The sequence below is a fragment of the Strongylocentrotus purpuratus genome, unplaced genomic scaffold, assembly GCF_000002235.5.
Source record: "Strongylocentrotus purpuratus isolate Spur 01 unplaced genomic scaffold, Spur_5.0 spur5_contig_815, whole genome shotgun sequence".
Classification (NCBI taxonomy): Eukaryota; Metazoa; Echinodermata; class Echinoidea; order Camarodonta; family Strongylocentrotidae; genus Strongylocentrotus; species Strongylocentrotus purpuratus.
Genome location: NW_022145519.1, coordinates 395,627 through 416,011, shown reverse-complemented (window position 1 = coordinate 416,011; position 20,385 = coordinate 395,627). Strand labels below are relative to the sequence as shown.

At 37.8% G+C, this 20,385-nt stretch overlaps 2 protein-coding genes across 3 annotated transcripts; one reads left to right on the top strand and one right to left on the bottom strand.

Moving 5' to 3' along the window:
* Window positions 1-1,341: 1,341 nt before the first annotated feature.
* Window positions 1,342-4,597, bottom strand: LOC115921395 (mitochondrial dynamics protein MID49-like). The gene is made up of 2 exons (XM_030978854.1): window positions 4,269-4,597; window positions 1,342-3,372 (listed from the first exon to the last, which is right to left on the bottom strand). The coding sequence occupies exon 2, from the start codon at window positions 3,355-3,357 to the stop codon at window positions 1,930-1,932; it is 1,428 nt and encodes a 475-aa protein (XP_030834714.1). The 5' UTR covers window positions 3,358-3,372; window positions 4,269-4,597; the 3' UTR covers window positions 1,342-1,929.
* A 714-nt stretch (window positions 4,598-5,311) lies between these two features.
* Window positions 5,312-19,605, top strand: LOC589177 (phospholipase B-like 1). 2 transcript variants are annotated; one of them, XM_030978843.1, is made up of 11 exons: window positions 5,312-5,553; window positions 6,403-6,535; window positions 7,083-7,314; window positions 9,142-9,376; window positions 10,547-10,708; window positions 11,742-11,886; window positions 12,350-12,550; window positions 13,949-14,089; window positions 15,274-15,459; window positions 16,775-16,878; window positions 17,538-19,605. In XM_030978843.1, exons 2-11 carry the CDS (start codon window positions 6,463-6,465, stop codon window positions 17,712-17,714), a joined length of 1,656 nt encoding a protein of 551 aa, XP_030834703.1. In that variant the 5' UTR covers window positions 5,312-5,553; window positions 6,403-6,462; the 3' UTR covers window positions 17,715-19,605. The 2 variants fall into 2 exon arrangements, with proteins under 2 accessions (XP_030834703.1, XP_030834697.1); XM_030978837.1 differs by having other exon boundaries at window positions 5,313-5,553; window positions 6,396-6,535.
* The last annotated feature ends 780 nt before the right edge of the window (window positions 19,606-20,385 follow it).

Here is a 20,385-nt window from a genome sequence, read left to right as displayed (position 1 = left end):
TCTACAGAATTTGAGGTTGGCTGCAAACCCATAGTATCTTTAAGGCCTGGCTACTCTCATCCCAAATCTTGTTAACAGGTAGTACCTTACTACGTAGAAATTCTCAGGGAAGCTTTGCTATGCTGCAATAATAGTGATACTTTGTACTTTGTATACATGTTTTGTATGTGTAGGTGATTTGAAGATTAAAGAGCTATTACATGAAGCTATTATCACAATCACTGTAAAAGAAAGATACTTCTATTCAAGAGGTGTAATACATACTTTCATGCAAATTTCAATCAAATTTTGAATGCAATTTTCTTTGAATTTCCCAAGCGAAACACATGAAAAATCTGCACTAATTAATAATCAAAATCACATAACCTGTGCAAATATATGCACATCACTTGAATACATTGACAATCCTCCTATGACATTCCACACGCATTGTACTATTTCTTATTCATGAAAACAAGTAAAATGAAACCAAATAAATTCATGGAATACCCTCAAAATGCAAGAGATTTTTGTCAGATTTTGATATGAAATAGTTTGCAAAAAAATGTGTGCATGTGAAAGAACACTTTCTACCGTAATTCAGATTAATATAGCCCCAAGAAGTTGTTATTACCGCTCATCTGCTTAATACAATAACTGAAGAAAATATGCAAAACACGCTCCGGTTAAGCAGGTACATACATGTACATTGTACATGTACATGTACATAGTACATACTACATGCAGATCAGTACAAAATTCAATTAACTAGAACCAATGATACTTTTTCGTATACCAGCAACTTTGCAGCAAATACAAGAAGCATAATTCATGGACATGCACACAAGCTGTAAAGCTCAGCACCGAATACACGGCATGCATAGAAACAAACGTTCATTTTAGCATCAAAATGAACGGGTAATGAATAAACTATGTCCCTACCACACTATGGTGACTTGTACATGAGGTGACATTTTTGACAGCTACTTGTACTAAAAATATATACATGTACAGTGAATGTAACGGTGATGCCATTTCCTTTTCTACATTTAGGGGCTCTTTTAATTTTTGTTGGTGGTCAAATCGCCCTCAGATCATGTTTATCATATCCTCACTATCCTGATTGTTACAACACAGAGATTAATAATTATATTTGCTTATATAGCGCCTAACACTTACTTTATCAGTAGTCTCTAAGCGCTCTACAATAATGCAGCATAATTACCCTGGCTTTAGCAGTGCAGCTGTTACGCGCGCTGCGTTTCAAGGAATAAATTCCTACCAGGTACCCATTTTATTCACCTGGGTGGAGTGTGGCAAATGTAGATCAATGTCTTGCCAAAGGACATTAGTGCGGCGGTGGGACTCGAACCGCGGGCCTTGTGATCGACAGTCCGGCGACGTATCCACTCGACCACAACACCTCTATATCCAAAACTTGTTTGAAAATGTAAAATTTTGACACCATTGTAAGGTCTGTTTGTAAAAATGTTGCTTGTTGCCTCACACACCCATGAACATAGCAAATGATATCATTGTAAAGACAACATTTCCAAAACAATGGCTCCAACATTACCCCATGTGCATCAAGGAGAAGGGATATTAGATCTAATAATATATAGACAGTTTTCAAGCAGGTTGGGATCATGTAGTGCAATTTTAAGATCAATTGCATCCAGTTAACCAATGTTTTGAATAAAATAAGGACATTCCTCCACCAAACAGTATTCAGATATGAGAGCGCAGTTTCAGAACAATCTGACAGCTGTCAGAACTTATGTTTTAGCATACCACTTATCTTCCTGGGGTTCTTGATTATGCTCTCATGAAGTGAAATTGTAAGATCAATTGCATTTAGTTATCCAATGTTTTGAATAAAATAACAACATTCCTCCACCAAAAAGTCTTTGGAAATTAGATGTAGATTGCAGTTTGACAATTTGACAGCTGTCAGTACTTATGTTTTAGCATACCACTTATCTTCCTGGGGTTCTTGATTATGCTCTTGAGCCACTTCCGCATTCTCTGGAGTGCCCACGATGGAAGATCAAGGAAGCAGTTCACGCTCTGATCCCTGGGATGCGGGAGATCATGGTCGGACAGACATCGCGTCAGGGTCACCAGGATGTCAAAGAAGCGTTCCGCCAGCATCTGTTCGTCCCACTCCGTCTCCTCGACACAGGCGATGTACATGATGGCTAAAAGGTGGGCGTTGGAGAGCACCTGCAGCTTGGAGTTGTTCACTCTCAGGACCTCCAAGATGGCTAGGCACTTCATCCTGCATCCTCCGTCTGAGCCGTCAAGCTCATGCAACATCTCAAGCACAAACTCGTTGAAGCACCACATCCACAGATTAGTATCCGGACGAAGATTAAGCTCCATACTTTCCACCTCATCATATTCATCGTCCTCCATCGTGCAGGAAGTACGGGGAGAGAACGGCGAAGATGTCAGGGTCACCAGCATGGGACCGATTTTGGCATCGATTTTGGCCTCGACGGTCACACTTGGTTCTTCTCCAGGAGACTGCTTGCAGAATTTGTTGATACTGCTACCTAGAAGTCTCTGCAGATGTCGAAGGACGTATGCCGGGCAGAGGTAGTTTCCTACCAAGAACTGGTCCCAAGGATCCTGGCCTTTTGGGATGAAGTCTAGATTTATTCGCCTCACCAGGAAGTACCCGGGTGCCTTCATAACAGAGTGTCGAGCATCCTCATACTCCCATGTGTGGGGGTTCATCTCAATGGGGAGGACGAGTAACTTGGTGGACGCATCGTAGGCTTTGACGATGGTCACCTGCGACCGGTCCCCAGCGAAGAAGGCATTCTGAATGGGGAGGTTTTTTCCGTGTTGTCTCACAAACTTCATGAAGAATGTTTTAAATGGTTTCAGTTCCTCTCTTTCCGCTTGCTGCCTCTCTTCATTTGGAAGGACATAGCTGGTGTAGTAGTTCTCCAACCTTGTCTTGAGAGGCACTCCATTCGTATTTGGAGTATCCGAGGTGACGGGTGCTGCTCGTCGAACATTTGCATGTTCCTGAGCAGCAGCTTCTTCGTAATCATCGGAATCCACCTCCTCGTAATCCGACCAATCACAGGGTCGGCAACCAGACACGCAGGGTTCCTTCTCCTCTCCTTCCCCCTCGTCATTGGAGCTCTCTCCCTGAGCGGAGGAAGATGCTGCCATCCTCTCTTGCTGACCATGACGCTGGAGCGCTCGGGCATTATCTTTTTCCCTCTGCAGCGATGCTTTGTAAGCCTCTGCAGCAATGATGGCACTGGCTGAGAGAACACCTAGTCCGGCTGCAGCCTTAAGCCCCATTGTCCACCAGGAATCTCTCTCCGGGGCGTTATGTCTCCCTCTGTTGTTAAAAGCCATCGAGAACTGCTACACCTGCACAAAAAGAACATGTTCATATTTGAAGATCATTATGGTATTTGGTTTCTCTACTCATTGTGTTTCATCTCTCTAAAGTTGTTAACACTTTTTTTAATGGGTTTTAAAAAAACGTCATGGTAGACCTCTAACTGAAGTTTAAGCAATTAAAACTAGTAACAAGTATGATTGTGTGACTAAAGTTTGCACGTGACCTTGATTCGCTGATAGTTTCATACCTAAAAAAAGTGATAAGGTTTAGAAAATCTGATAGTCTACAACAATGGAAAGAGGGACCTAACAAATTAAGATTACCCAGCAACCCAATTTTCTTTGAAATTGGGTGAGAATTCTGAAAATATCAACAACAGAATCAGCGGTTTTTGCAGCGTTTTGCGTCCATTCGTAAAATATATGAACTTACCAACAAAGGGTCTGGAAATCTTCATTTCGAAAGAAGATGTCATCAAAATTGCAGGAAATTTTCAAGTTGCACTATTTTGTAGTCTAGAATTTTGCTGTTCGTTTGGACATTATACCGGTAGATCTACTACCGGTAGGGCCTAGAGTTTAGATCTGGACTATACATTTGTGTAAATATGAGAAATCATGAATCAAATATTATTTTTGAATGTCTGCCAACTTTGCACACCCCATCATAAGTATCATGAAGTTACCTTAAATGTTGGCTGCTTATCAAATATGGGTTATCCAATACTTTAGTGTGTTTTATTATTTTGGGTTACTAACTTCAGTTTAACCCTAACCCTAACCCTAACCCTAACCCTAACCCTAAACCTAAACCTAACCCTAACCCTAACCCTAACCCTATTTGATAAGCAGCCAACATTTAAGGTAACTACATGTAGTCTATGTACTTCACAAGGCTCACTCACACAGTCACATTCACTTACTTTCAGTTCGCTACAGGAGACTCGAGACACGAGACAATTAAGTCTCAATAGCCAAGACACAAGTCAAGAGACGTGCGAAAGTACGACTACGACTACGAGTAGATCTAGGCCTACGTGTGTACGAGATTCGGTCTTCACACTCCAATCCGAAGGATGCTTCAAATCTACAGTAAAGAACAACAATCAGTGCGTGACTAGCATGGTGACTAGTCACTAAGAAAGTTAGAACCTGAGCTGCGTTCGATCGTAGTTGTAAATCCTCGTCAAAATAAGAGGCCTGACACTTGACCTAATTTGCACATGAACTTTCGTTTCACGTCACGGAATCGATTATATCGAATATGATGCAATGTTGGCTGTATGCATGCTGCGCTGCTCGCGCTCCCAGCGGCTGCATTTTATTTGTGTACACAACAACATAGGGGCGGAGATCTGCAGGATTTCGCACGCGCAAGCTTAAATAGTCTTTGTTAAAGTCATATCATTTTTATGTGATTCTTAAAATCACAAAAACAAGAACAAAAAATGTCTAAACCATAAATCGCATGACCGACCAGAACTGGTCAATACCTTTAACTAATTAGCACCTGCACGGTGCACCTTCATTAGTTGGCAAATGCTAGCGGCTTCAGTTACAAGTTAAAAACAATACATTGTTGGAGATGCCCCCCCCCCCCACAAAAAGAAATAGTCTAAATATTTGTTTTATAATCATGATTATCTTTCAAGAAAAAATAGAAAAGTCTATACACAGCTGTGCTCTAAAAAATGAAAAAAAAAGGTTCTGATTAACATTTCCTATATCTAACCTTAGGCCTTGATATATATCTAGGCCTGCTAGATAATAGTCTAGTTAATGTTTATCAGATCCCCCCCCCCCCCCCCCATTTTTTAGAGCACATGCAGCTGTGTTTAGACTTTTAGTGATCCATAAAACCAAAGTTTTATTTAATTGTCATAGAATTTTTGGTCTTTACCCCCCCCCCCCCCTCCCCTGCTAGAAAACACTGGATCCGCCCCTGGACTTTAGGGCTTTAGATAAGTTGCACAGGCGTTTCAAAACGAACAAAAGTGATTTTACTTTGTGAAAAAGTTGACGTCTGACAATAAGACTATGAGACTTACCATTGTTTTTTTGTCAGGTGATATGATTGATGCAAAGATTGCAAACCCGTGATCTAGAGGACTTGTGTAACCTGAATTCTGAAATGATCTTTTGAATTTGAGTGAACATACACTGGCTATACCATACTGCACTGCACTAGCTGCACTGGCCAAGAACTTTGTAAGTAGATGTAGAAGTATTGCGCATTTAAGTCCAGCTTGTTACTTTTAGGTAGGCATAGCTAGGTCTACATTTAATTGATTCACTCTGCATGCCATGTCACTAACTAACTTTTAAACAAAAAAGAAAGAAGTTTAGTCTTTGTCCTTACAAACTACAAAGTAAAACAAAAGGAAAGGCCAAACTTTATTTTTCGCACATTATAGTCTACTCTATATTGGTCGACATGTAGGCTGGGAGCTCACAGTGCATTAGGAAAAGGTATTGCATGTGTATGAAATAAATGAGAGAAAACAAAATAATCTACTTTGAGTTTGACAATTGATATATCAACTCAATACTGATCAATAAATTTATAGGCCACCTCATATTCAGCAACAAGAGGTGTTCATTTTGTAGTTTTGTATCTCATACTGTGTGTTCTGATAATAAAATTACGTAACATTGTCACTGACACTAGGTCTATAGTGTAAAATATTTGCCAGCAAGCTTTACCTGCTTACTAAATAAAGAAATGGTGAAGGTAATATATTATGTTCAAGATGCTGATAGTGGTGGTTATTTTACCTGATTGCTAAGAAAGCAATAAATGCTTGTTAGTAAGCAACCCGAAGACCGACGGCTTTAGGTCCTCTCTGAGGGACCTGGTAATGAGGATTAATGTCTTACCAAAGGGCACTAGCGCATCGACTTGGTTTCGAAACCGGGTCACCGAATTACGAGACCACTGCTCTACCGACTGTGCTATCGCGCCTCTGATACACTTTTTTTGTTCTACTTCACTCACTTCACTCACTTCACTCAGCTCACAACCAATATCTTATATTTCCTTTCCTTTTCAATATACAGTATACAGCACAAACTGTGTCAAGGTTGCAGTGGATTCAGCCGGAGCACAAAGAATGAAAGATGGCGAATAAATTCAGAATGTTCAAGATATTAACAGCTTTCCTTGTTTTGGTCCTTGTCAACCTTTCCACAGGTAAACTGCCATATTTTGTGTCTTCTAACTTTTAAACCAATATGTTCAAAATCATTGTTATAAAGTCGATCTAGCGAAGCTAGGTTAATGTGGATGGTGACAATGGAATTAAATTTTCCTTTGAAATTAATTCTTCCTCTAGAGATATGTTTTGGTTTAAGAATGTTTAATTCCCTGATTATTATTAAAATATAAAGATTAGTTTGTATTTTATTTCACTGGAATATTTCAGAGATCTCATTTCTCACACTCAAGTCGGTAAACTATCCAAATATTATTCAGACAAATTTTCCTTTCATTTCTTAATCCATATTAGACCAAATGGATATCACCTGATAGGCACGTAACTTTGCAATTGGAATTATACCACATGGAAAGAAAAAAATATGAATGAACGTGCACAGTACACAATGTCAAGTGGACTAATCAAAGTTAGGCAAAACAACAAGTGACCCCTTTCCTACTGGATTTTATATTTTATTCTACTTTGTGTGTATGTCTGCTTGTTTGATTGTTTTCATTGTAATGATAATTTTTCCACTTGCAGGTGAGCTACTGCAAGGTACCGTTTACAAGCAAGAAGATGGAACTTTCACGGTCAGTTCCGGCATCATCGACAAACAAGGGGTCGCGTACGGCTCCTACAACAACACCCTCTTCCAGACGGGATGGGGAGAGCTGCACCTGTTCGCCGGGTACTCAACGGCGGACAATGTCGCCCTCTCGGACGCTGACAGAATGTACGCAGCAGGCATCTTGGAAGGAGCTTTGACGGCCAAGTAAGTGATTAAATGTCTCTTTGGAGCAGTTTGTTTTTTGTCTGTTGTTAATTTATTTAAAGGCATCATTTAACAATGTTAAATCTGAGATGCACGGCCCCATGTGTTATCAGTGTCTGTGATATGGTGTTTGAACCCCTAAATAAATTGCACTTCAAATTGATCAAGAAGTGCCTCAAAACAGTAAAAATCTTTGAGTGACTGGTTTTACCATACTCGTTTTCCACAATAGACTGTAATGTTTTGAAAACCGTTAGATTTCTAATCATAAATATCTTAATAATCAGACAGGCGATCGGCTTGTAAAATTTATGGGTTCCTGACTGACCTGAAGGTTTATAATTATCATTGCAACATGAGCTAAATCCAGGATTTTGTTTCAGAATCTGAGACAAAGTTACCCAATCCCTTTAAAGCTACATGTAGGATGCACCGGTAATGTAGAAAGTAGCAGTTTATTTTCCTTTTTGTATTTTTATGATGCCGTGCCTTGTTTAGTCTCATACTCCAAGGGGAACACAGAAAGACAGAAGAATGACCAGTTTGTATAATGTTTGTGAAGTGGTAAGTCACTTTAATGAAGTGGCACAAAAGCACTTGCTCTTGTAATAGGTTTTAATTGGTAATTAAAACTACTGTTGAAAACACCTTGTTTTGGCATTAGTTAATTGTTCATACAGTTTTGAAAGCTGCAAGATAAGAGTGCCTCCATTGATCTGTGCAAGCTTATTCTAGTTTCAATGAGTAATTAATTGGAAACTCTTTATTGTTCAAAGTATGCATGTAAACCCTCAATGAAATGTAATAAAATTTATCAAATTAAAGGAAAATTAATATTCTACCAACATCAATTTAGATCAAGCTTTGAACTTTCATGCTTGGATGCATGGGCACATTTATTTTACCATTAGAAGATCTGACTACAGATAATTTCAAAATAGAGAAAGTAGCGCCATTCACATTGGTAATGTACATGTGCAGCCGTGAGATATTCTTGTTCAACATTAAAAAAAAGAATGAGGAGGATTGAGCTCTGGATGTCAACTGTGTAGTCTCAGCCACTCTCAGGACTGCATTGTTTTGACAAGCACAGTCAAGAATCAAAATGCCTTCCTTTTGCATGTCTTGCGATTGCCTTTCGTTTTAATTGTTTCGATTTGACGTGTCTACATGATGGAAATGCTAATCAACATTGGAATGGCCAGATGCCCCATTTTTATTCAGAGACTCACACATTGTAAAAATGACTTCATATGCTCACTCATGAATTGTACGATTCCAATTGCATATGATCTTTGAGGAGTAATTAATGATTAATTTGATATATTATGAAAGATAAATTTGTATCAAATATTTATTTGAGAAAATATTGGTTATATAGATTGTCCATTTTCATTTTTTGTTGCTAATAGTATTAGTCTACTGACTTCCACGGGTATACAAATCATTTATGAAATATTTGTTTGTGTTCATTATAATGATACCAGTCTTACCAGAAAAAAATGTCAGTCAAGAGTTATAAAAAAAGATTTTTCCTTTATAGATGAAATAAGGTACATGTAGGCACATGTTGTATGGGATACTGCTATGCTATGTACAGATGCCCTGTATGACAATAACCCTAATCTGCATTTATTTCACTTTGAAACAATGACTACTTTAAATGTCCATTGATTGACATTGCTCTTCGCCATTACTGAATTGATTATTTCCGGCTTTTTTGCAATACCTGAACTCTATTTGGCAATTATTGGTACACGTACGTGTATGCTTGAAACATGTCTAAATGTACATTTCTCGTCATTTGGACATGCTTGGTCTTTCAAGGCAGATTTCCCAGACCCTGCAGAACATCAACGTGACCTTCTTCAGCGCCGAAGGCGACCCAGAGATCTGGAGGAGGGTCGTAGACTTCTTCGAGACCCAAGACGCCTGGATGAAGGGAATGATTAAAGAGAGGGCCACCGAGGACCCCTTCTGGGAGGGCGTGGCACTGGTTCTCGCCCAGTTTGAGGGCCTGATAAAGGGGTACGAGATGAGCCAATTCTCCAACGCGTCTACGGTAGGTTTCAGTCTCCTATCGATCTTCAGGGACACTTTGTTCTGTTTGAAGATCCATATATGATTGTTTGCTCTGCAGGGGTGTGTTTCACTAAGACTAAGATCGACTTTAAGTTAGACTTAACTATGACAGGCCGTTAATGCCACTAGTTCCTCTGACCGTTCCTTGCATTGGTTTCTCAAGGGAGTCAAGGGACGTATAAAATCATGGTCACAAATCTACAGAATTTTACATTTTTTGATAGTACATTATTGAAGGAAAAAATATTATCTAAAGATCCTAATTGAGAGACCAATGGTGAGTGCAACTAGTGGCATAAAAGGCCTGCCATAGTTAAGTCCAACTTAAAGTCAATCTTAGCCTTTGTGAAACACCACCCATATGTTTGAAACACATTCATATTGCAGATATAATAAGTCATTGTATGTCACAAAGAGCACCACAGTATTGAACTGTTGTCATTTTCTCCCTATCTTTTTTTTTTATAGATTCATCATTTCATAATTACAATCTTTGTGTCCTAAAAACGAAACAAGTTGATGATTCTGGAGCCCTGATCTAATTCAGTCAAGTGGCAAGATTATAGGTCTATTTATTCTTTAAATATATTCTTAAAACTAGACAGTAATGCTAATTATTCCATAGAAATCAAGTTGCATGTAAAAGACTACTGTGAGATACTCCCTACAACTTCCATAGAAAATAATTTTCCCTCATTAATAAGCATGACAAGGTGGCAAAACTCAGGTCAATCAAGCCATCGTTGGACTTTGTAGGCCCAATTTTGTATGTTATTTTTGTTTAAAGTGTACCGGTATATAATTTTCAGAAAGTTTTCCTACATTTAAGAACTCTGAATGACATTTTGACAGTACCTCATCAAATGAACATCTGTTAAAAGAATTCAAGACTGCCTTTCATACGACAGTCAAACCTGCTTTAGTGACCACCTGTCTACAAGGACCACCTGTCTACAAAGACCACATTTCTTGTTTCCCTTGAAAATGGTTAATCATTGAAATATGTACTAAAGGAACCTGTCTACAAAGACCACCTGTCTATAAAGACCACTTTTTGTGTTTCCCTTGGGCGATCGCTATAGACAGGTTTGACTGTATCAACATTTGATAGCCTCCAAAATGGTTAATGTCATTCCTTTATCCTCTGCAGTCAAATGGTTTCTTGGCCATGCAAGTCTTGAATTCTTGTGGGGATCTCCTAGACCTCAAGAGCGCCGTCATGCCGTCCCTGATCCCTGACTGGGACAAGCTCACCAAGAAAGAGTTCCTCAAGTTCATCCGCACCTCCGGACATTGTTCAGCGCTTGTCAAGGTAGGTTAACTTGCTTCTTTGATCATTAATCAGCACTTATGAAGGCTCTTGCGGGTATAGATTTTTTGCGACTCAGACCATGGATGAGGAACTAGATTTTAATAAAGGTTCATGATAGGTGTAGATTTGTACCTTTGCCCTTTGCTCAGGTCACGTCTACAGGTAGATTTCCGCTTCTGGTCATTGTTCAGCACTTGTCAAAGTTGGTAGATTTGCACCCACTTTTTTTTCTTCCTTATATTTGTTTCTACACAGTTGTACTGTTGTATTACTTTCCCCTCCTTTTTTCCCTCCCTCTCCTATTTTATGTTTTCTCTGTATCAAAACTCTTGTTAAATCATTCTCGTAAATGTTTTTCTGACATACTTAGCAGTATCTTTAGTGATTTCAAGGAGAAATGATTGGAATATTAAACTGATGGTAGTCTGCAAATGTAGACTACAATCATATAATAATATTTTGTTACTGTTAAATGTCCAGTTATAATAATTCTTATTTTCCTCCCAGATGCCTAAGATCATCAAATTCTAACTGACTCGTTGTTCCTAGAAATAAGAAATAGTGGGGGGGGGGGGGGGGGGTCGGTCATTTGCACATGCTAAACCTTACCTGTGGAATCTGTGAGATCATTGTAACATTTCAAGTTTAGATTGTTTTAAAAATGCCCTCAAAACTCCTCTTTTCAAAATTGCTTTCCAGTAGATCTACTTGTATTTTCTAATATATACTATTGCAATTCTTATGCCTATAGTTCCTACTTTTCTTTTGCACCTTGAGCACATTACTTATGTAAAAATGGCAAAAAAATAATAAAATGATAAATAATATTAAGTTTGCCCAAAATAATAAGATACTCTATTATTATTATTATTACCTCATTTATTATGTATGTTTATCACTGTCCTGTAATACGTTATTTATATGTTTGTATTGTATTACTTTGTAACCAGTGGAAACCAATTTTCCTGATATGGATGATAAATTATTATACTTAAACTTATAGTTGCATGATGTTGCCCTTTGATTGTTGCAGGTACTGCCAGCCTTTGAAGACGTCTTCATGTCTCACTCGAGCTGGTTCACCTACAGCGCCACCCTCAGGATCTACAAGCATTATCATTTCAAGCTCGACTTTGAAGGAAACGCCGCCGAAGTGACTTCGTTCTCCAGCTACCCAGGTAGATATGTCTTCTCATGAACACCCTTGATAATATGTTTAATTATTCGTTTGCTGGAAATGTCCTGGACCAAATTCCTACATCAGGGGGGCGTTTCACAAAACTTGTCATTATTATAAATTTCATGATTAATAATTTCATGATTAATAATCATCAAAGCTAGCAGTTATTGTCAATGCTTTAGCGAAAAAATAAAAAGTCAGGATATTTTGTAGAAGGTCTGATCTAGAAGACAGTTGTCAAGGTTTTAATGCCTCCATTACAAAGTAGCTGAAGTTATGTTTTCAGGTTTTCTGTACGTTCTGTTGTCGTGATCGCGTTATCTCAAGAACCATTCGATGGATTCCTCCCAAACTTTGGTCATGTATGTATCTTGCAGAGCTGATGAACTGATTAGATTTTGGGGTCACGAGGTCAAAGGTCCATCTAGTTTGTTTTCATTTACATCGCTTTCCTTTTGCAGGGTTCCTGGAATCTCTGGATGATTTCTACATCATGAGCAGCGGCCTCTCCATGCTGCAGACCACCAACAACATCTTCAACAAGACACTCTACAAGTACGTCAAGCCCCAGTCCCTGTTGGCATGGCAACGGGTCCGCGTTGCCAACATGATGGCCAGAAGCGGCAAGGATTGGGCTCGCATCGTAGCCAGATACAACTCAGGTAATGGCCAATAATAATAATAATAAATAACAATATTCTGCTTTTATATAGCGCCTAATACAAATGTCTCTAAGATCTTTACATATATACTATGAAGTGTTAAAAAGAGTCCCTAGGTTTTTTTAACATTTTAATCTACATATGTGATAAAAGAGAGTGTATATAAATGTCATTGAAGAAAAACGGAATAGACATTGGAGACTCCATTTATTGGAATGTAAATATCATTAAATAGGCGGAAAGAGTAAAACTTTTCAGCATTGTCTAAAAATCTATCAAGGTTTATGTGATATTCTTTTTATCTCTCTCTTTTTTCGAGGTACTATGTTTGTTCAATTTGTAAAAAGTCTTTGCCTGCACCAGACACCATGGAGAACCTCTTTTAAGAATAATCTCATGCTTTTTCAGTTTTTCCCTGTTTAAAGGAAAAAGATTTTGAAATTTAGATGATAGTAAGAGTGATGTCAGAAGGGCGATAAAACCTCCTAGATCTAATTTCTGGTGAATTTTTCTTCCTAATTTTGAAGATAAGGAACGGTTTAATTGCCTGTTAAAACCTATGTAATGTATATCTACAAACATAGTGCCGCAAGCAACCTGTATAAGGAAAGTTGTTGTTATCTCTAATTACACTGTATGTTAAATTTGAAAATGTTTTCTTTCTTTCAAACATTTAACGTTTTTAATTTTATGTAAACACTTTTGTACCCCGCTGATGTTTTGCTTGAAGGTGCATGTAAATATCAGCTTGATAACGAGTTATATAAGAGACAAGAGAGGGGAAAACAATTTCCTTTTTTATAATAAAAGTGGAAATTCTTAGGAAAGCATACTTCTAGTTCGGAGATTTCAATATAGACGTACTGTAGAGGTGTTGTGGTCTAGTGAATAAGTCACCCGACTGCAGATCACAAGGTACAGGGTTCAAGTCCTGCCGCTGCACTTATGTCCTTTGGCAAGACGTTAATGTACATTTGCCACTCTCCACCCAGGTGTAAATGGATACCTGATATGCTTGAGCACTAGTTACTTTCAAGGCCAGCCTGAAAACATATCTAATGGCCAACTTTAACTAATATCATCTTCTTCCTTTTTTATGTGTAATGTGTAATGTATTGTAAGTAAAATTGTATTTAAGTATATTATGTAGCTCGATCATTGTAAGCGCCTTGAGCACCCTCTGGGTGGATATGTCGCGCTATAAAAATGTCTTTATTATTATTTATTATTATTACTTTGGCAGCTCAGCTACATGTATAAACAGGGTAATATGTTTAAAACGCCATAAGAGTCAGAGCCTGGCGGATACTGGCATTATATAAATATCCATATTAGTCTGTTGTATACAAAACGATTTCTATTTCAACTAATTTTGTCTTGACTTACCATTTATTTCAGGAACCTACAACAATCAGTACATGGTCATCGACAGAACCAAGATCAAACCCAACGTGGCCATCTTGGATGATGCATTGTGGGTGGTTGAACAGGTACCAACACTTGTAGCTTCAGGAGACCAAACCAACATTTTGAGAGCAGGTACATGTGAACAGGTTTCATAATTGACATTTATTTAGTGTTGTCTGTGCAAAGAAATTGTGTTTTGATGGACAATTTTTTTTTTTTTTGTTTTTTTTTGTGAACCTCTGATATTGTAAAATTTTGCAGATATGAAGCATTATAGATTTTTAGATGCATTGAAGTTTTACACAAGATTTTTTGTTTTCACTGAGGAATTGAATGTTTAAATTTGAATAGAGTATCATTACATAGTTTGTTTGGAGCCAGAAGGGCGTTAACTCAGATAATTTAACAATTTGATACTTTAGAGCTAGAAGGATGTGTTTAATAAACACATCCTTCTAGCTCTGAACAGATGATATAAAGCCGTCTTAAAGAGATGTCAATTGCTAGACATAATTGTTGTAGTCATAATTGTTGTAGTCATAATTGTTGTAGTCATTGTTGTAGTCATATTTGTTTCAACCATAGAGATAAATACTGTTTATGGTCGCCTACATCATGGATTACCTACCCCCCCCCCCCCCAGAATATCCGTCAACCCCTCCTTCCCTCTTACAAACAGTACTTGTCTTGGATGATAGCCTTGGCGTAGTGGTCAAAGAATGATAGGCAGTTGAAAGAGTAAATCAATACCTAGCCACCACTTCCTCTCTTGTCTCCATCTCATATTTTTCTTCTCCTCTTCACCCCTTTCACTCTCTCTCTTCTGCTTCTCTTCTCCCTTTCACTCTTTCTTCCTCTCTCTCTCTCTGTCTCTCTCTCTCTGTCTCTCCCCTTTCACCCTCTCCCTGGCTCTCGCTGTCTCCCATTTCACTCTCTTTCTCTCCCCTCCCCCTTTACTCTCTCCCTATCTTCCACTCTCTCTATGACTCTCTCTGTCTCTTTATTTCTCACTGTTTCTGTCTCTCCCTTTCTTCATATCTTTCTTTCCATGTCTATTTCCTCCTTTCCATCCTTCTCCCAACCCCTACCCCCATCTCTCTCTCTCTCTCACTCTCTCTCTTTCATATCTCACCCGCCATAACTCATTTTTTCTCTTCCATTTTTCTTCTCTCGTTATTTTCCGTTTCCATCTCGCTTACTCTCTTTTTACATCTCGCCATTCCCCTCTCATTTTCTTCTTTTCTCTCTCCTTCTTTCTTTCTGTGTGTCTTTTCGTCTATTGATCTTTGTCCTGTCTCTTTTATATATATAACCAGGTTACTGGCCCTCCTACAACGTACCGTTCTACGAAGAGATCTACAACATCAGCGGTTACCTGGAGTACGCCTATAAGGGTGGAGCAGACATTTCATATCAGCTTGCTCCTAGGGCCAAGATATTCAGGCGAGACCAAGGAAAAGTGGTCGATATGGAGTCCTTCAAGAAGATCATGAGGTTCAACGGTTAGTCTGAAATTATTGTTTAAAGCCCCACTGTACTACTTGTAGCTACTTGCTCCCTCTATATAGAAAACAATGCCTAATCAGTGACCATTGGTCCCCCATGATCCTCTTTTTCTTATCTTGATTGAGAGCTGAGTTGATGAGATAGCCACCTGTCAGTGACCACCCTGGGTGGTCTAATCCCTCCTGGCAAAACTAGTACAGACGGGCTTTAAGTATTTTCATAATGGAGGCTTCTTGTGTGGTGCCCATGTCCAGTGCGATGTTCGTTTGTTGCAATTAATCCACCACTGTAATTACCCTGATCATACCTGAGGGTCCATTACATAGATTTCAAGGAAATCATGTACCCATTGACAAGTGGGTGGAGCAGAGTGGCAAATGTGGATTAATGTCTTGCCAAAGGATTTCAGTGCCAGCCTCGGATTTGAACCCTGGGACTTAAAATTGAGAATCAAGCAAATAAACCACTATTCCACACCTAGATAACATGTCATAGATTCAAGCCCCATGTTCACTATTGTCTTGAACTGCAAATTTTGCAAAGGCTTTCTTGGTGACAAGTCACATTTTATAATTGCTACAGTAAATTAAAATTGGAAAATGAATCTGAAAAAGGGAATGTGTACATTTTTTTGCTCTAATGGAGATTTTATATCACTTGGGGGTGTTTCTTGGATCTTGGATTCTTTTCCTCCTAAATACTCCAAAGAAGAGTTTTGACTGGAGGTCCTAAAGGTAAGTTTAGAGTGAGGCAATAGATTATATATTTAGCCTGACGGTAGTGAAGAAAGAGAAAGAACTCAATAGAAGATGAAAAAACAGGCACTGAAAATGTGTGAGATGTCATGGGACATCGTCTGCTTGTGTAAATCATGTCCCTGCTGTGATCTCACACATCTCAGCAGCGTTCGGAGAACTCTTCAGGTGCTATGCCGGGGCTGTATTTAAGCGTTTTGTAATTTATGATAATCATTACTTCAAATGTTTCCAAGCATTGAATTTTGATAACCTTGTTGAATAAAAGTTTCAACTTTGCAATAATGAAAATAAAGTTAATTTTTAAAATCAATGAATATCTACTTTAAAGGCATAAATGTTGATTTAAATCATTCATATTATTTATTATCAAGGATATTTCATGTTCTTGATGTGGAATTTATGAAAAGTCTAAAATACTTCAATTTTTGCTGTTTAATATACTTTATTTTAAGGCTACAAATGGCTCTCCATAATGTTTAAGTCCAACTTAAGAGTTAAGTTCGACTTAGGATCTTTGTGAAACACCCCCCTGTATTTCATGTTTCACTCCTAGATTACAAGAATGATCCATACTCAGAGGGAGATCCGTCCAAATCAATCTGCATGCGTGGTGACCTCATGACCTCTCCTATGCCAAATGGTTGCTATGACACCAAGGTAAATATTGGCTTTTAAGTTTTTATACTTTTTAAGAGAAATCAGTGAAAAATGTTAAATGATACAGCTTTGGAAAATTTATTTGGAGTTGGTTTGACAATATTTGCTCCGGGCTTGATATTGTCATAAATATAGGGTTAAGGTTAGGATTAAGTATAGTGTTTAAAGTCGGGGATGAAGTCAAGAATTTGCTAAGTGTAGGGAATCGACTGGTGTTGTTCCCAGAGCATTTCATTAAGGTACAACTATATTTTTTGGCATTGATATATATATATATATATATATGTATATATATATATATGGATTGTGTGAATTCCTACCACAGGAAGTCTTAATTTAGGACGAGAGTGTAAATATAGAAGATTACCTTTTGTAAAACTACCTTTAATTTCACAACTTATTCTTCTTTGTACACCTTTTGTGCAAGTTTATTCGGACTATCTGCAAATGTGTGATTAAAGACCAGTGAAAAAAAAGAGTCGTTGTGGCAGATGTTATTTGGCGATTCAGTCAAATTTATCCAGTTTATTCTGTATCGTTTTCTCTTTCATCCATTTCGAAACTTATATGAAGTATTTCGAAACTTATGTGAAGTATTTCGAAACTTATGTTTGAAGTATTTCGAAACTTATATGAAACTCCTCCCTGTCTTCCTTCAGGTGACTAACCTAGCAATGGCGGCCAAGCAGACGAGTTTCGTCATCAACGGGCCCACCCGCGGAGATGGAAGCCTGCCCCCGTTCAAGTGGGTCGCCCCCTTCACAGGCTGGTCTCACGTTGGACTTCCTACGGTCTATGACTTTAACTTTGTGGAAATGTGTCCCAAGGAGCTTTAAGGATGTTTCAGAAAAGGGGATGAATTCACCATCCAGAATCATTTCTTGAGGCCTAAATCTTCCCTTTTTTTCTCCTTGGAAGGGGTGTGGGAATAGGGAGGGAATTGGAGGGAGGAGGGTCTCTGCTCTCCATTTTATGAATTATTTGAAATCAGTACTCGGTAATCCAGTACTCGGTAATCACTCTGTCTAAGCAAATTTCAAATCGGTCATCTTGTTCACACACTGGTCTCATGATGGACTTCATGCACTGTTTGGACAACATTCCTACAGCTCCTTTGGACATATTTCCTCAATGTTAAAGTTAAAGGAGCTGTAGGAATGTTTAAAAAAGTGGGTGAGTTTACAATCCAGAATTATTTCTCGAGGCCTAAATCTCTTTTCTTTCCATTGAAAGGGTGTGGGAATAGGGAGAGAAGTAGGAGGAGGGTATCTGTCGTCCATTGTATGAAATATTTACCGTCCAGAACAATTGTGTAGTTTCAGTAATGCTGTCTATTTAGGAAGGGGTAATGGAATAGGGAGAGAGCATTCTCTGCCTACCATTTGAACAAATTAATTGATATTATTAGTAGTCACCTCGGGGATCACTCTATCAAAGGAAATACAGGAATCTTGCAAAATGATGTACAGTGTGAAATATCCTGTCAAATATCCTGTCAGATTTCAAAGAAAATGATAGAACTTTGACATTGGAAAGAAAAACGTGGATGATGAATGAGGAATCAATTTTACCGGTACTTGGTATGTGCAGACTATGCAAGTGACTGAATTATGATATTATTGTGTACATGAATACACCTATTGCATTTTCCAAAATTGCTATGCTTATTATGATGAATACATAAAGAAGCCTATTATTGCTAAATTGCTACACATATATCACTAAAATTTAATGTCTTTATTGCTCTCTCAGGTGAAGGTTTAATGAAGAAACAGTATTAAATACCATTTATTTGAACATATATTTTTCATTGCATTGTATTTGGACAATTACGTAATTGCTGTGTTGTGAATCATGTTTATCTTATATTACAATTTAATGTCGTGTACGAACCCGGAAATGTGGACTTTTGTGATTGTTAAAGCCCCTCAACACTACTTGTAGCTACCTGCAAACAATGCCTTATCAGTGACCATTGTCCCCCTTTATCTTAATTGACTGTTAATTGAGAGCTGATTTGATGAGAGAACCACCCGTCAGTGACCATGCAGGGAGGTCTAATCTCTCCTGGCCAAACTAGTGCAGATAGGCTTTCAATGGATCGTTGGTCGAATTTTGAAATTTCACAAACTACAACTGCCCCATGTGAATAGAGGTTAGGACCAGGGATGGTTTTGAAATACAAACTTTTACCATCAAAACTGAAATAGTACACTTGAAATAGATAGAGGCTGGATGCTGTTTGATATTTGAATAAGTAGATATTATATCGGTAGTGATATTGGACGGCCATTAAAGTATTAGACAGTGGTTTTTTCATGTCTGAACAAGCCTTTGCAGGAATTTCTATACTATTGTTTCTTTAGAAATCTTATTGATATGAGAGTGAATCAATGATATGTCTTTCAAATTGTATGTTGTTCATGTAAATATCATTGATATGTATATTCTTTTAAAAATTGACATTTTTTTTGGCCTCATTTTTAATCATGAAATTTGAATTTTAACACGGACAATAAACATGTAAATCTTAAGTCATTGTTTTCTTATGCAAAATGCCACTTGTTAATTTGGTGACACAATTTCTGTCCTTGTAATTGTAATGAATCGTGGATACAGTGCACTAATAAATGTCTTTACGTGTAAAGTATGTTTATTGCAAATGTGCATGTTATGTAACTACAATATTTCACAATTAAATGTAACAATTATTTTCATACCAATATATATGGATATCACGATCCATTTGTGTCTGGCCCGTTATATCTTTGATCTCTCTCCTGGTATCGACCTACTACTGACCAACTAGCCAACAGACGTGTAAATACTAATATAGTATTGGATGGCTTTGAGTGTGATACAAGAATATATTGCTCAAGCTATGACAATATTATTATTATCTATATCAGGCTGACTAGTGAAATAACACAATTTGACTTTTTAAATATGAAGTTTCCGGATGACGCAGCAATAAGAAAACAGTATTGATCTGTCATCCGGGTACTGCGCTAAAGATATTAAATACACTGATTCATTGTACTACTTGGAAGCCTTATATAGATGGAAATGACAAATACTGCCAATGAAAAAGGGTATCTAATGAAAATTGGAAAAACTATGAATTTCATCAAAAATGTTCAGCATTTTGGGCCAATCTTGTTATCCTTTTTTTCTCCATCTATCCAAAGTAAATGTTGCAACAGTTTATCATAAAAGGGTGTCCGGGTAAATTTCATGAAAATTGGAAAAACATGAATTTTGGACATATACTGCAAGGGATTCATTTCATCATTTTTTGCCAAAAATCAAAATTTCAATCGACCAACCAACCCCACAGCACCCTGATCATTAAAGTAAACACACAATACATGTTTGTCTAAAGAGAAACAAATATTTTATTTCAGTTGCTATATATAAAATTTCTATTTACAGATGTATACTAATATTATGTAAAGTAGCACACAAATGGAGATAAATCAATGCTCTACAAAATTCAAAAGCACTTCA